At 38.1% G+C, this 16662-nt stretch overlaps 1 protein-coding gene across 1 annotated transcript; it reads right to left on the reverse strand.

The window, feature by feature from the left end:
• Positions 1 to 10328: 10328 nt before the first annotated feature.
• F5147DRAFT_563537 (uncharacterized protein) lies at positions 10329 to 10529 on the reverse strand (the record flags this gene model as incomplete). Its single annotated transcript, XM_041430681.1, has 1 exon — positions 10329 to 10529. One exon carries the CDS (start codon positions 10527 to 10529, stop codon positions 10329 to 10331), a length of 201 nt encoding a protein of 66 aa, XP_041300003.1.
• Between the last annotated feature and the right edge of the window lie 6133 nt (positions 10530 to 16662).

Genomic DNA, 16662 nt, shown 5'->3' on the forward strand with positions numbered 1-16662 from the left:
GTGGCACTTAGTTAGACCATGTAATAAGTTCAGCTTATCTTGAGGTATTCTGATTAGTATAATCTATAGGATACAATAGTACTTATTCTCTTGCTTTCTTATTTTGTTTGACCTAATTCATGTCTAGATGCTAGATGGGAGGAAAAAGTTACTTTCCATGTGAAGTAGTCATCCCAAGCTTTGCACATTGAGGCAGTATATTTTGTTGGAATGTATGTTCAATTTGAAGCCTGTCAGTGGTCATTCAACTCCTAATGTCAACTTACATGACTTTTTATGATTAGGGGTTTACAATTCAAATATTGACCCTGATTGTATTAATGATGATAGGATGGTTATTCAAGTAGGGGAAGAGCAAGCATGTGTTTGTATATTTTCAGCTTGATCTTTATGGACCATTTGAAGCATCTCAATATATCTAATAGATAAATGTGCAGTTCCGACAAGAGATGAAAGTCTGCTAGTAATGTCATACTGGTATGGTAAGGTGGTTAAGATATATCTGAAGACTAGTCAAGTACAGGCATGTGTATTCACAAATTGTCTCTATTATATACATGTTGACAGGAGGTCTGGCTTAATATTCAATGGTATTACCAAAGAATAGACTTAGAAGATGAAGGCATTAAGTATGTTTCTAATTTGCAATTACTGAAACATTTTTCAGAAATGTGTTCATTTAGTCTTGTAGCTTGTGTCAGCAAATATAAGCTTGTCCTTAGTAATTATAGGTCCATAGTTGATATGTATTGTGTGGAGGGTATGTTTTTATCTATATATACACAATAGGGCAAATTTTTTGACATGCTTGCATGGTTTGCAGCTTATACAACTATCCCATCATATAATGAGGGTGATTTAAAGCAGCATTAGATACTAATGCTTTTGATTCTGTATATCCTCAGCCTGACATAGTATGCAGAACATTTAGAAGGCCACAAAGTATACATGCTATCAGTGTGATCCTCTGTTCTCCTCACCAAAGACACTGCAGTGATACTGCAGAAAATGTCAATAGTGGTTTAATGAGGCATGTCTTGCAGTTCATGGTCATCTGCTGGAAAAAAAAATTAAGGTGAGCCTATCATCAAATTATTAGGATGTTGACTTTGACCCAGAGTTTTCATCAATCTTGACCACACCGATTCAATGAGGGGGGTCATGTGGAATAGTTGACAATTTGTTAATATTGATCCAGTGGACAACTACATGATAATTGGAAGGACACACTTCAGAAAGCAATGCTCCCAGTAACTAATGTCAATATTCCTCAATATTACTACCTGACTTGTATGAAGGCCACAGCTATATAGCTGTTCTTTAGAATGTTAATTCCATTGGTATTAATACAATCAATCTCTCAGAGTAATGTGCCAGAGACCACTGAATGTATCAATGGAGTTAATGAAGTGTATGCCCATGTAAAGGGCCAAGGACCTGAGTGGCATATGTTCCAACATAAACCATATTGATGACAGATTATCTGGGATGAGATTAAACCATTAAAGCAAGGTGTTTGACACTACTGCAAAGGGAGAGGATCTCCAATACTGTTAAGGCATCCACAATACTGTCTAGAAAAAGTGAAGTAATGGTTGTTTTTGCAAATTGGATGGACATTGGATGCAGCTGAAGATATGCCATGAATTACTTCATTTTGTATTCCTCAGAAAGATTGATCTTTGATACATCAATCTTTCAATCCTTCCACAATAATTAATATAAAATAATATTTATGATGTTAAATGATATCCTCACCATGGATATGTCTAACATGATACCCTCACTGTTTTGGCAGCATCTGGTAGGAAGCGACTGGCAAGAGATAATACATTTTGCAGGATTTTCAGTGGAAATTGAGAGACCATGATGGTGGTGGTTGATGTTCAAATGTGCCACTAGGTCATCGACATTACAATGGATGTGACACACATAAGCACAAAATGTGGTTTATTAGAAATTTTCTTATATACCCATATATATAAAAACAAAACATCATTGTGGTTCAAAATGCTCTTGTGAGTGTTTAGAAAATGGGAATATAGTGGGTCCATTCTATTAAGGCAATGTGGTCATTGGATATCTGGCAAAAATTGTATTGTTGTTATTGTAACCATAATTTTAGCAAAATATTGCATCAATGACATACTAAGGTGGCTACATTAATGCAATGTATGGCAGGCAGTATCTGCTCATGTGCACCTCGAGCAATTTTCCATAGAGGTCTCAGAAAATTGCATTATGTGGACCATACATGCTATTTACCATTTTTATTTGAATATAGGTATGTGGTTGATATGTGGAACAATATCCCACCATATGAAGAATGTGTGCAACATATCAGCCCAGAAACTAGTATGCATCTATATATCTGATTATGAGAGACTATTTGAGAGCCACACTAAACTTTAGGCATCTAAAAAACTATTTCATTATCATAGGTCAATGTCTAGACTCATATTAAAGAAGATATACAATTGGAAGGTGGGGCCACATGAAGTTTTACCAGTTCCATTGAATTAGGTAAGCACAGCATTTTCCATCCAAATCTGAGTGTTTGTAATTGTTTACTGGATAGTTTGCCATCAGCTGTTCCTATAGATTTGTTAGTAAATGAATTTCACCAACCTGCAATGAATACTTATCCATTGTCATTCATTATTTATTTTTCAATAGCCATTGTTCTGTTAACTGGTAAAAGACCTCCCAATAGATAGATGAGATCAAATGCAACAATGGAGCTCCACACACTAGGCAAGTACTGAATTCATTTTGGTGTATATATTGGGATTAGCTTACCAGTAACCGGTAGTGCATTTAATCCATATTACAGAGTTCACATCCAGTCTTGATGACGAAGGTGACCATAATACACAAGTTGTCAACATGCATATCAGACAGCGAATTAACAGTTTGTCAAACAGTTTATACAAAATGATCTCTAATGCATTTGATATATTTGATATGGCAGGTGGGAGCATTGACCAGATCAATGCTGATGAATATGATACTGAGTTTACATTGGAGAGCACAATGGAAATGAGGCAAAATGAGAGACACAAGGTGTTGCAAAACAAAATATACAATGCTAGACTAAGGTCTCAAAAAGTCTAGACAATAATACACCTGACTGAGGAAATCAAGGAGGAGGTGGCCAAGGTGACTGATGAGTCCCTAGCATGGGACAATGGTATTCCTGAGTGAAGAGGGGTGTACATATGTGAGCAGATGAGAAATATCATGGCCTTTGAGAACAAGGCCATTATCGCAGCCTTTGGCATCCAGAAGAATAGGGCAGCAATTAGACAGACACAGTATCAATGGATGAAGAAGAGAGGGGAAAAGAAGCAGGAGTATATGTGTGTGATTATCAATATGTGCCGCTGCTTATTGGAGGAGCTGGAGGATATCATCCTTCATTCAGCGGACTAGTAAAGTATGATTTATTTTCGTTCAGAATTGCTTATAGAGATCAGTGAACTTGTAATTATTTGATATGACTGAGATAGGATGCATGCAGAACTTCTCCTTACCTGTGCATACTCATAGAGCCAGACATTGTTCCATGTGTGGTTTTTACCATCTGTCACTGGCCTTTTCACAGGTTCCTTCATTATAGCCTACCATAATTTATGATGTTCAAATTGCTTGTCATAATACATACCTAGCAGGATGAGTCATTTTGTTATGCTCAAGCACAACATATACCATGTGAGTGAGTCTTGGGCTTTTCATTAGTCATACATCATCGGTTCACAAATTTCAAGGATGCAGAGACTTCATTTTATGCTACAATAATTAACTAATATGTAGTGTATTATATGAGCATTTATTGAGTTCCAGTAAATTTGCCTAATACTAGCAGAGATGTGTCAGTTTAAGGTGTAGGCAACCTGTATATTAATGATCAATATAGGTGCTATCCGCTTTGATGTCATTCTTATGGCCTTAGATTCCTTGTGCATATTATAATCTGCAAGTCTAACAGAGAGATGCTAAAGTTGAATGTGATTACTACTACCACTTTTTAAATATAATATTGCCCAAAGCTTTACCCCACTTTCCATCCTGATCCAAGTCAATGTGCCTTCTGCATTGTAATGTGGATAAGATATAAACCCTGCATAGCTCAGCAGTCACTATTCTTTTGAGGTAAAATTCTGGGGATAAATCTTACACTATTGTGATGCTTGGAACCTCCCTGGGTAGCAAATAGGTCATTTCCATATATGTGTCAAGGATTATAGAGCACTATGAGTTTCCTGTCCTCACCCATCTATTGTCCTGCAAATAATCTTGTCTAAAATCAAAACTACTTGTCCCACACTCTGTACATCTACTTGTCTGCACTTTCATGTGCATTGGCCATATTGCACGCGCATTCCCGTGCTTCTCATACCTCAGAAATGCATTAGGAAAGTCCCTTGTCTATCTATAGTCTATTCAAACCCCATTGGTATGTGGATTTCCTTACCTTGAGGCTAGTAAAATGTATTACAGTCTTATTACATGTCTTTAAATATTTACTATCTTTTCTATCCCTTCCTTCTCTGAGGGAGAATCCAGACAGCATAAGTTGACTATTTCAAAGTATTATCTAAGACACTTTCCTTGTACTGTCATTAGGTTCACCTTTGGAGTAGTCCCTTGTAGTGCACACTTTTAGCCCCTATTAGGTCCCTATACCTAGATTATCCTTACTTTGCAATATACCTTTGCCCTCACTCTCTAAACCTCATTCCTTGACTTCCCTATACCTTATCTGCACTTTCCTCCGCTTTCTGCACCTTCAGCCATGTGTTCCTATGCTTTGGATAGCCTTGGATACATTCCTACATCTCATGTGTACCTGTCCACTATTTTCCCATGCTTAGTGCACCCTCAGGTCACACATATCTACAGTCGTTCTAGTAACAATTCCTTTAGGATCAAATGTGTCTGTTTAGACATAGCAGCTAGGTATTAGCTTGATCCAACCTTTTCTTGCTACCTAGCAAGATTGTTGTTTCTACACCATATTTCAATGCAGGTACTTGTTTTGTTCCAACCATGAATAAGACCATGGTGAAGGTTCCTTTATTTACTCATTACAAAGGTATCATGGTCAGAGGAATGTTATGACTTGCCTAAGATATTGGGGCAAAGTGGTTTGTGCCAGTGGTATATTAAGAATGCTTTGTATCTTCTTGGGATCATGCATGGATTCCATAAAGGAATGTATGTTACCGAAAACAATAGGGTTGGTGTAATCATCATATTGTGCCTGCATATCTATGAAATGAGAATGAAACATAATTTATACCATGAATTGCTATAGGTCTTAATGGCAAAATTCCGAATTGTTCCTTGAGATATTCAGTTGTAAGTTCATTTTGAGGTTTGTTGTATGGTATACCAGTAATAATGACACATCAGTTGATTGACAGTGCTTTAGAAACAATTCCCATGACATCAAGAATGTGAAGTGTGTTGCCTGAAAGATGAAGAACATGGTTTGAGGTGGATTCAGATGGATTTAATTTAGCCATGTATTTGACTAGCGAAATGTCAACATGCTCACATATATTGAGCATGAATTTATTATAAACTATTGGAAGAACAGTCTTATGCCCATTCCTCCACATGATGCATGGGCTTAATCATAGAACATTCTTTCTGAGGACACCAATAGTGAGATCAAGGTCCAATTTGAATGACATTGCAGTTGTTCAATGTAACAGGAAATATTCTTGAACAGCAATTGATATTTGACATGTGCATCCCTAGTGTAGTTAAGGGCAGGCTCTGTAAGACACTTCACCAATAGCTCTAATTCAACATCAGACAATCTAGGAGCATGTTGTAATGTGTGAGTGTATTACCCAAAGTACACTCATGATGAATACAAAGGTTTTAATCTTCAGAATGCCAGGTGCTGGAGAAAACTCATAGTGCTCTATAATCCTTGATACATATATGGAAATGACCTATTTGCTACCCAGGGAGGTTCCAAGCATCATAATGGTGTAAGATTCATCTCTAGAATTTTACCTCAAAAGGATGGGGACTGCTGAGCTATGCAGGGTTTATATCTTATCCTCATCACAATGCAGAAGGCACATTGACTTGGATCAGGATGGAAAGTGGGATAAAGCTTTGGGCAATATTTTATTTAAAAAGTAGCAGTAGTGATCACATTCAACTTTAGCATTTCTCTGTTAGACTTGCAGATTATAACATGCATAAGGAATAGATTCACAATAACTATTATGGCAAGGTTATTGTGCTATATCCTGGAGATATGCTGTAAGTTCTGTAAAATCTGTTGTATTTATCACTGATATGTAGGTGGATAAGGATTTTTTGTGCTGAAATTGTACATGTGGTTTACACACCAGTATCATCATTTTGCACTGGAGGACATTTTTACTATTATTCCTGTATACACCTAACTGAACTATTCCGCTATGTTGATGCTGAGATCACCAAGACATCCACCAACCCAGATATGGAGCATGCATTAGAGACATTGCATCGAATGGTGATTGCACTTCCATATCTCTCCCTGAGGAATAGTCTGTATTCATGTTTAGTATGTGTTTTGATAACATTTATCCAAATGTCAGTGCTTTACAAGAGATCATTACTAAGCCTTTGCATCATGGCTATGAAACAACTACACTATCGTGCTCATGGTGCTAATAATCAGTTTAAGCCAGATCAAGTAATTGATAGGGTGGCACTCCTTACACAGTTCAAACTGAAGTTAGACCTATAGATCATTTCATTCTCTACTTTCAATTAGTAGAAAACTAGACCTCTCACTAAGTGATATGATTCATGTATTATTAATGTTGACATTTGTAGCAACAAACATATCTCAACAACCTGATTTTTTCTGACAAATTGAACTTTACTATTTATGTGAAGCCTAGAAAAATCAATCTTTGAGGGAGAGTAAACTCACACATCACATTCCATATTGGTTTAGAACACTCTGAAACCATCTCCAATTTATTTTTATGATTATTAAATACTATGAACATCCTTTAGTACATCAGTATTGACATGAAATAATGACTCTTGGTGGAGCAGGTAGGGGGAGGGGGTACCATGACTATAACCTCTGGATCAAGTTTTATTTAAAGCCAGGCAAGTCTACAAATTTGAACCATAATTATTAATAGACAAATATATTTTTTCACTGCATGGTTGGATAGTCTAGTGGTAAAGACATTCCTATTATAACTCACATGGCCTGAGTTATAATCATAGTCCTGTCATTACTCATCAGTAGATTTAATGTTCTTGAAAGCCAATTTGCTGTTCATCAGTAAATTTGGTATTCAAGTATATCAGTTTGCTGATTTTGATTTATTTTTAGTTCTCTGTCAGGCAAAGAAAGTCATATGAAGGTTAGTTATATCTACTCAATGGGACAGTCTAACACATCTGTGTATGCTGTAAGGACAGCTCCCTTGTCTCACCACAAATTTTTCATAATCTGTCTGCTATATCAGCACATGTGTCTAGCAATAAAATAACACTAAATAAATGAGGATTTAGACACTCATCCTTCCTCTTCATATTTGTAATTTTATGCCAATCATCATGTCCAGCAGACCATTAATCACCAGCTGCGCATCATGTCTAGATGGGAGGAAAAAGTTACCTTCCATGTGAAGCACTCATTCCAAGCTTTGCACATTGAGGCAGTATATCTTGTTGGAATGTATGTTCAATTTGAAGCCTGTCAGTGGTCATTCAACTCCTAATGTCAACTTACATGACTTTTTATGATTAGGGGTTTACAATTCAAATATTGACCCTGATTGTATTAATGATGATAGGATGGTTATTCAAGTAGGGGAAGAGCAAGCATGTGTTTGTATATTTTCAGCTTGATCTTTATGGACCATTTGAAGCATCTCAATATATCTAATAGATAAATGTGCAGTTCCGACAAGAGATGAAAGTCTGCTAGTAATGTCATACTGGTATGGTAAGGTGGTTAAGATATATCTGAAGACTAGTCGAGTATAGGCATGTGTATTCATAAATTATCTCTATTACATACATGTTGACAGGAGGTCTGGCTTAATATTCAATAGTATTACCAAAGAATAGACTTAGAAGATGAAGGCATTAAGTATGTTTCTAATTTGCAATCACTGAAATATTTTTCAGAAATGTATTTATTTAGTCTAAATCACTCACTCACTAGAATAGCTCACTAGTTTCTTTTCTTGGTCATTAGAAATCATAGTATCTTGTCATCTTCTTAGCATGAACCTAAATACATTAGGCTTTGTGCATATTTACATATTGTATGTCTATTCAGATTCTTATTAGGTTAGTGCTAGATCTCTAGTAGTATACTGACCTGCTGGGCCTTATAATAAGCTAATGTCAATCATGGAGAAGTGTGGTGTATCTATCTATAGACTCTGTGAAGGTAGAAGGAGTAATGAAATGGCCTGTTTCTAAATGTATAAAAGATATACAAGCATTCTTTGCCAACTTCTACAGGAGGTTTATCCTCAGGTTCTCAGACATCACTAGACTGATAAATAATTTATTATGGAAAAATGTCAAATGAGATTGGACAGAGAAACAACAAAATGCCTTTGATGAATTAAAGAGGTGATTCACAGAAGCTCCAGTCTTAGTCATGCCTGATATTGAGAAAAAGATGAAAATAAAGACTAATGCTTCTGATTATACAACAGGAGCAGTTTTATCTCAACTGATGGAAGACGATTTGTGGCATCCTATAGCTCACTACTCAAAGTCAATGAATGATGTAGAATATAATTATAACATTCATAACAAAGAGTTGTTAGCAATCATTTGAGTATTAGAGGAGTGGAGGCACTATATGCAGGGAAAACCTCACCATGTGGAGATCTGGACAGATAATAAGAATCTTGAGTATTTCATGACAAGTTAAAAATTGACAAGAAGGCAAGCCAGATGGTGTTTATTCCTGGTGGAGTATGAATTTACACTCCAACATAAGCCTGGTGTAGTCAATGACAAAGCTAATCATTTATCTCAAAGAGAAGACCACAGAGGAGGGGTAGAAAACAACAATTCAAATCATATTTTGCTGAAACTGATGTTTTTCACTGTCAAAGTTGCTAAAAGAGGTCAAGCTCTGATACAAGGAGAAGAAAAATTACTGAGAAAGATAAGGCACTCATTCATCATTGTCTGGAATGTGACAGGAGAGTTCATTAAACTGAAATACATTATGGTTGGTTTGTGGTGATCAAACAGTGTTTTGAAGGTGGCCTTCCACTCATCTCCTTCTTTCATATGAATGCTATTATACTTTCATCATGCATCCATGTTGGAGTACATCATGGCACCAGTTAGAGCATCAATTAGATCTTGGGATCTCGGTAATGGTTTTTAACCATCTTCTCATTGAGCTTTCTATGGTTTATCACCAGTCTTAACATGCAATTTTTTAGCCACAAAGAAGAAAGGTGCTGTAACTGGAGATTGTGAATCTCTAATACATCCCAGTGCAGTTTCAGCTTTTAACCAATCTTTCAAAGTGTCCATCTCTTTGGGTAATAACAGGTATGGTTTCACATTTGGCAGAAGATTGACATCATCTTTAAGATCTATTGCATGATTTCATTTCATTTTTTCAGGGAAGCGCTTAGATTCTTCTTCTGAGAATACTCCCAGGTACTCATGAAGCCAATCAGAAACCATTTCTTTAACTGATTTTTTCACTGGGGAGGCCCCCCTCGAGCGAGGTGCCGAGCGATGGGGGGCTGGATGTTACCAACATAGTGTTAATCTTGTTAGTGTTGCTGAGAAAAGTTGAAAAGTTGAAAGGTCCCTCTTACTACTGCAAGAAGGGGAAAGTTTTGCTAAAGCTCATCAGCAAGTTTTCATTGTTTAAATAGAGAGGATGAAGATCATTAGTCATCATTAGATGTTATTGTCTAATGTTAGTTTTGTGAAAATAGAATTACAAGAATCGTACCATGGGATCCCGAAGGAGACCCGTTTCCTATCTTCTGAACATTGTGTGAACAGTTAAAAATACTGTACCAATCAGAAGATTTTTTCACCTTTGTTGCTTCTTCTGCAACCTTCTGCTCCATGGCAACTGAGGCTTTATATCTGATCCACTCTGTTGGATTCTCTTCATCTTCTGTTACCTCAACCATTGCCCTGTTCTTTGTCAGGTCTTCTTTGTCATCCTCTTCTATGGGAATCAGATCAGGCAAAGTGCCTCTTATATTTCTCCTGTTTTCTTTATTAAATAATCTTTTTTCCTTCTTTGTCATACACTTAATAGGGCAGGTGAGAGAGAAACACCCTGCGTACTAATCTACCTCTGAGTCTGGATTATGATATCTTAACCAGTCTATGCCAATAATTACTTCATCACTGCTGAGGTCTGTAACCATGAATACTGTCTTGTCTTCAACATGATTTCCAATCTTTAGACCTAGTTCAGCGAAGTGTGTCATTAATCCAGCAGCATTTAGCAAGCCATCAATATTTTTAACAGGAATCAGTCTCATTAATTTATGACAACAGATACCCTTCTTTTCTATAAACTTCTTGTCTATAAATAGTGTTGAAGTACCACAATCTACCAGTGCCTTGACCTCTGCTTGCTGGTTCTTTCTATGTACTACATATATATTGCACTCCCCATCACATTATACATCATCCAAGTATTAGGGAGCCATTTCCTGATGCTTTAGGATCAAACCTGATATTTTGTAGTTTCTTAGTTGATATTGCAAATATTACTGCTCTTTCTATCCAAAATACCTGTTGTAGCACTTGGATTGGTGCTGGGCACAAATCCTGCCAATCTCACAGATGACTCATATTGCACTCCTCAATGCCCCTCTTATCTTCCAAAAGCTCCACATGTTCATCCAAGTTGTCTGAAGGTCATCTGTCTGTTTCTGAAGCCTATTTCCACTTGTGACCCTCTGTACCATGTCCCGTCCATGTCCGTTTGACTTTGCTGGTATGTTTTTCACTTTGTTTGTCTATTATTGAGAATGCCTTAGGGGCACATATGTTGTCAGCCCGTCAAAAGCTTGATCAATACGTATAGCAGCACGCCTCGCGCATTATTACATGCATATCTGTGTAGTGGCTTGCCTCGAGTCTTATTGCATTTCAGATAGCTTATCTTGCTACTGCTTTTACCTATGCAGTTTCCAAACTTTCATGCTGTAGGATATAATCTGGCTTGCTAATTACTCACACTTCACTTCACTTCCTTTGCTACGAGTCATAGTTAGTAGAGTCACTTTTGGATAGTTGTACTTCACGCAATTGATCCTCTTTGTTCATTCAGAATGATTGTTTGGCTTGACCGCTGCCATTTTGCATCTCGCTGTCTTTGAGTTCTTTCGATAGGCTTTGCTTAGTCATACTTCAGTACCTCATGAAGTATTTGTTCAATGTGAACAAAAGTGGTCTGAAGTCAAGAAACAAGGGTCCAAGGTTGCGTGAAGCATCCAATGAGCTTCTGGTGAATAGCGAAGGTTCTGAGAGTGAAATATGGCGGGTATGTCGAAGTATAAGACTTGTGGAAGTAACAACTTTTGTAGCACCTACACAGAATCAACTCTTCACACTGTCATCATTATCCTTGCACAACCCACTCACTTTCCCAACATTCCCTATTGCTATTTCCCACAATTCACTGAACCCAAAACCCAAAACCTGCTGTAGAGATACAACAATTGCTGGTCACAACATGCAGTAAGCAACCAGCAATATAATAATGTTGTGGTCTTGCACAGCCTAGTCTGCTATACTTGCGAGACAAGTGCATTCGACCCGAGGGGTTTGCTGTTTGGTATTTAGAATAATTAGTTATATGAAAAGGAAGATAGTCCGAGTGCAGGAAACAAAGCCTGAAGGTAGAATTATGAGTCCAATGTCAAAGCATTGGGTCTGATGTTTTTGAGTTAGTGGGTTACCTCGGGTTGCATTGGGTTAGCATTGGGAATGTAGTGAATGTTGGGGATAGCAAATGTCGGATGTTTTGGAGTGTTTCAGATAAAGAAAGGATGATATTTGCAGAATTCAGCTAAGAACTACTAAATATTGGATGACCTTCTCCTACTTGGAAGTAGAAAGGTAAGTAAAGTAATAGGTAGGAGGTATGTGAAACATATAGTGTCTATGTAGAATTTTGGAGTGCTATAGGCGAAGGTAGTAGCAATAATTTTCAGGTCCGATGTCCTATGTAATAAGACATGTGGTACTGCAGACATGTAATAATGTGTTCTATGATGTTAGTGATGTGAGAACAAGTAACTGCGCACCTAGTGGGGATAGATATGACAGGACATGACATAGGGAGGATATTTTCATTGGGTTAGCATCGGATTACATCAGATAAGTGTCGGATAAGTGGATAAACATCAGATTGAGCAGGTAAGTGTCGGATAACATTGGGAAGTGATTCGGGTGTTTGACATGCATTGGAAAATAGCAGAATATGAGCCTAGTGCGAGCTCGAGTGCTACACTGCTAACCTGCTAAACCCAAAAACATTGGACACAATGCTTTGGCATCAGACATCATAGTTATACCTTTGGATATTGTTTCCTACACTCGGACTTTTGGCTATTTATCTTTTCACTAACTTGAGACCTATTCCAAACAGCAAACCTCTCAGGTCAAATGCATTTGTCTTGCAAGTATAGCAGACTAGGCTGTGCAAGACCACAACACATTTTATATTTTGCTGGATACTTACTATATGTAGTGTCCAGCAATTGTTGTATTCCTACAATGCATGAGGTGTGCTGCTATACATATTATTTGAGTAAACAAGGCTCCTGATAGGTCACTGATGTATCTGTTCCTATGACATATTCAATCAATGACAGATGAAGTGAAAAATGCACCAGTGAAGTCAAATAGTGTAGGTATACAACACAGAGTGGGGCTATATGAAGATGGCTCCAAACTGATATCTTTATGTTGTGGTCTTGCACTGCCTAGTCTATACTTGGATGAGACAAGTGTGTTTGACCTAGCGGTCTGTGGTCTGGGAATAGTCTTGGGGGTCAGTGAGTAATGTGGGGTCAATAGTCCAAGTGTAGGAAACAATGTTCAAAGGTATAATTACAAGGTCTGATGCAAAAGCATCAGGTCTGTTTGGTTGGGCTTTGGGTTTGGGTCCAGAGTATTAGAAACTAATAATGACACAATAGTAAGTGTCAGAAAGCAAGCAGTATGCATAATAATAATGGGAATGGGTGTGGATGATGAAGGAATGATGATATTTGCAATGTAAACTAAGAACTATGAAATATCAGGTTTGACCCCTAAGCATTGGAGAACAGCTCTCCTCTACTTGGATGATGAATGATGCTATGGGGAGTCCAATATTTATGTAGATACATAGAAATCCAGAAACCTATAGGTGAAAGTAGTAGTGCAATATTTTGGGTCTGATGTCCTATGTAATAAGAGGTGCTATGGACTATGAGAATACATGGTCCTACAATGTTAGTGATGTGAAAACAAATAACTATGCACCTAGTAGGGCTAGCATGACAGGACTGGACATAGGTAGGACAAGTGTGCATGATGTAGCACTTGGCCTCATGTTGGGCCAATATCAGAGTATAGATTCCAACATCTTTTTTAGTCAGTATATAAGGGAAGAGTCAGTGTGGGATATTACCAGAAACCCATGACCCTGAGCCTATGGTAGATCTAATCAGATATTGGGGACCACTCAGTTTTCCTTTTATGTAGACTTTTCTCATATTCTATTTTCATCATCATTCCTATCTGGAGGAGCCCTTATGAGTAGCTTCTCACTGACATTAGTGAAGTGGGTTCCAGAAAACAACTGGCACTATGTCATATATCTCTCAAATACTGTGCAAGTATTTTAAATTCAAAGACAATTGTTACTACAGTGAAAAATGCAGTTTCAGCCATGAGTTTAAATGTCACAAGTGTGGAGAAAAGGGCCACATGGCCAAGAACTGCCAAAAGTAGATTCTTATAGAAAAACAGTCTGTTCTGCCAAAGTGGTTTAGTGAGTGGCTTACCACAGATGCCAGCAAGAAATTTGAAAGGGAACTTGAGGCAAAACAAAATAAACCTCCAAAATGGTTTGAGTTTTGGTTGATGACAGAACAAGGCAAGAAGATAGCCTTAACAGTCAAACCAGAAGAAGCCAGATGTTTGGTGGGTGTGCTGAGGTGGTTCACAGGGTGGTTGACCATGCAAAGCAAAAAGAATGAAGGGTTCAAGCCAAAGTACAGGGGCTTAGATCCAAACAACAGATTTTTGATCCTATTGAATTATGTGGATGTAGAAGAAGTATTTCTAAAGATGAAATCAGAACATATATTCCTGTCATGTTAAAAGGAATCTGGAAACCTATAGGCAAAGTAGTATCAGAATATTTTGGGTCCAAAATACATGTAAAACAACATGAGGTACTGCAGACGATGAGAAAACATATAATAGTGTTGGCTATGGCATGAGTAACATGCAAAATAAACAACTACGCACCTAGTGGGGCTAGCAACACGGGACAGGACACAGGGAGGGCAAGTGTACAGGATTTCAAGTCGGCCGATGCAGCCAAAATGTTGGGTCTGCTAGTCAAAGTATCGGATTACATCAGGTTATGTCGGATATCATCAGGAAGTGGTTCATGTGCAATGGGTATTTGATGTGTATTGGAAAACAAATGAATATGAGCCTAGTGCGAGGCCGAGTGCTACAGTGTTATTACATGCATATCTGTGTAGCAGCTTGCCTCTAGTCTTATTACATTTTTGGGTTGCTTATCTCACTACTATTCTCACCTATGCATTCCAGACTTTCACATTATAGGATATAATCTTGCTTGCCAGCTATCTTGTTCTTTACTTCACTTCCCTTGCTATGAATCATAGTTAGTAGAGTCACTCTTAGATAGTCACACTTCATGCAATTGATCTTTTGTTCATTTGGAATGATTATTTGGCCTTACCGCTGCCATTTCACATCTTGCCTTCTTTGAGTTCTTGGGTAGGCTTTGCATAGTTGTACTTCAGTACTCTTGCTAGTCTTATAGTCACTTCAACACTTCAACATATTTTGACAAATCTGCCAGTGCCACATTCACTCTCAGAAATTCTTGCTGTTTAGTTGCTCCCTCTTATACTTGTTTTTTTTTTTGCTTTTTTTCATCTTTTGTTGTGTTACATATGTATATATGTATATATGTACTTACCTCTTGTTTGTTTAATTACAAAATGAATTTTTTTGGAATGAAATATGTGTACAAAGGTCAAAGAATTCTAGCTTTTGTTTGAAGCCACCCAACATTATCAAACTTTGTCATGGCTGCCAAGTGTTGGCAATATTTGCCAGATTGGTGAGAAATGGCAAGTAATTGCAGGCTGACTATCATGATTGTGCTTTTGGCAGTTTCCATCCAACTTACTCCAGGTATATAAAGCATTTTCTAGTGAACTACCATTTTGATAGATATTATACAAATTTTAAGTCAGGTAAAGCTTGACTAGTGATGTGCACAGCCTGGCTTCAGGCCGTGGGCTGGCCTAAGCTGAGCCTGATTAGGCTGAGCTGAGCTGGGCCCAAGTCAGGGCCTGACCACAGCCCAGGGCCCAGTGTAGCACTTGGATCAGTGTTGGGCTCGTATCCTGCCAAACTCATAGGTATCTCACATTATACTCCTCGACACTCCTCTTACCTTCTGAGAGTTCTGTGCGTTCATCCAAGTCGTCCGAAGGTCGTCCGTCCCCTTCCGAGACCTGTATACACTTCCGATCTTCTGTACCATGTCCCGTCCGTGTCCGTTTGACTTCGCTGGTGCGTTTTTCACTTGTTCATCTGTTATTGATTATGTCTTAGGGGCACATACATTGTCAGCCCATCGAAATCATTGGTTAATATGTATAGCTGCGCGCCTTGTGCACTATTACATGCATATCTCTGTAGCAGCTCGCCTTGAGTCTTATTGCATTTCGGATAGCTTATCTCGCTACTGTTTTCGCCTACACAATTTCCAGACTTTCACGCTGTAGGATATAATCTGCCTCGCTAGCTACTTGCACTTCACTTCACTTTCCCTGCTACAAGTCATAGTTAGTAGAGTCACTTTTGGATAGTCGTACTTCGCACAATCAATCTTTCTTGTTCATTCGGAATGATTGTTTGGCCTGACTGCTGTCATTTCACATCTCACTGTCTCTAAGTTCTTTCGATAGACTTTGCCTAGTCATACTTTGCAAGTCTTATACTTCGACATACCCACCATACTTCTACCTCGGAACCTTCGCTGTTCATCGGAAGCTCTTCGGATGCTTTGCACAACCTCGGACCTTTGTTTCTTGACGTCAGACCACCTTCGGATCTCATCAGACGAGTACTTTGGTACTTCAGACACATCTTCGGAATGCTGAACGCACTCTTGGTAACATTCTTCTCTCTTACTCTCGATCTTAACTAGATATCCCTTGCATTTATATCAAGGAGTCTTTCTATAGGCAGTCTCTTTGGGACAAGCATTACACTTGCACATTGAGTTCTGAAGGTAACACTTTTGTAGCGCCTACACAGAATCAACTCTTGACACTGGCTTGACATGTTGAAAAGCCTGAGCCGGCAGCTCAGGCTGTGGCTTTATGTCCCCCATCA

This window comes from Suillus discolor, assembly GCF_016758755.1.
Source record: "Suillus discolor strain FC423 chromosome Unknown F5147scaffold_1, whole genome shotgun sequence".
NCBI classification, from domain to species: domain Eukaryota; kingdom Fungi; phylum Basidiomycota; class Agaricomycetes; order Boletales; family Suillaceae; genus Suillus; species Suillus discolor.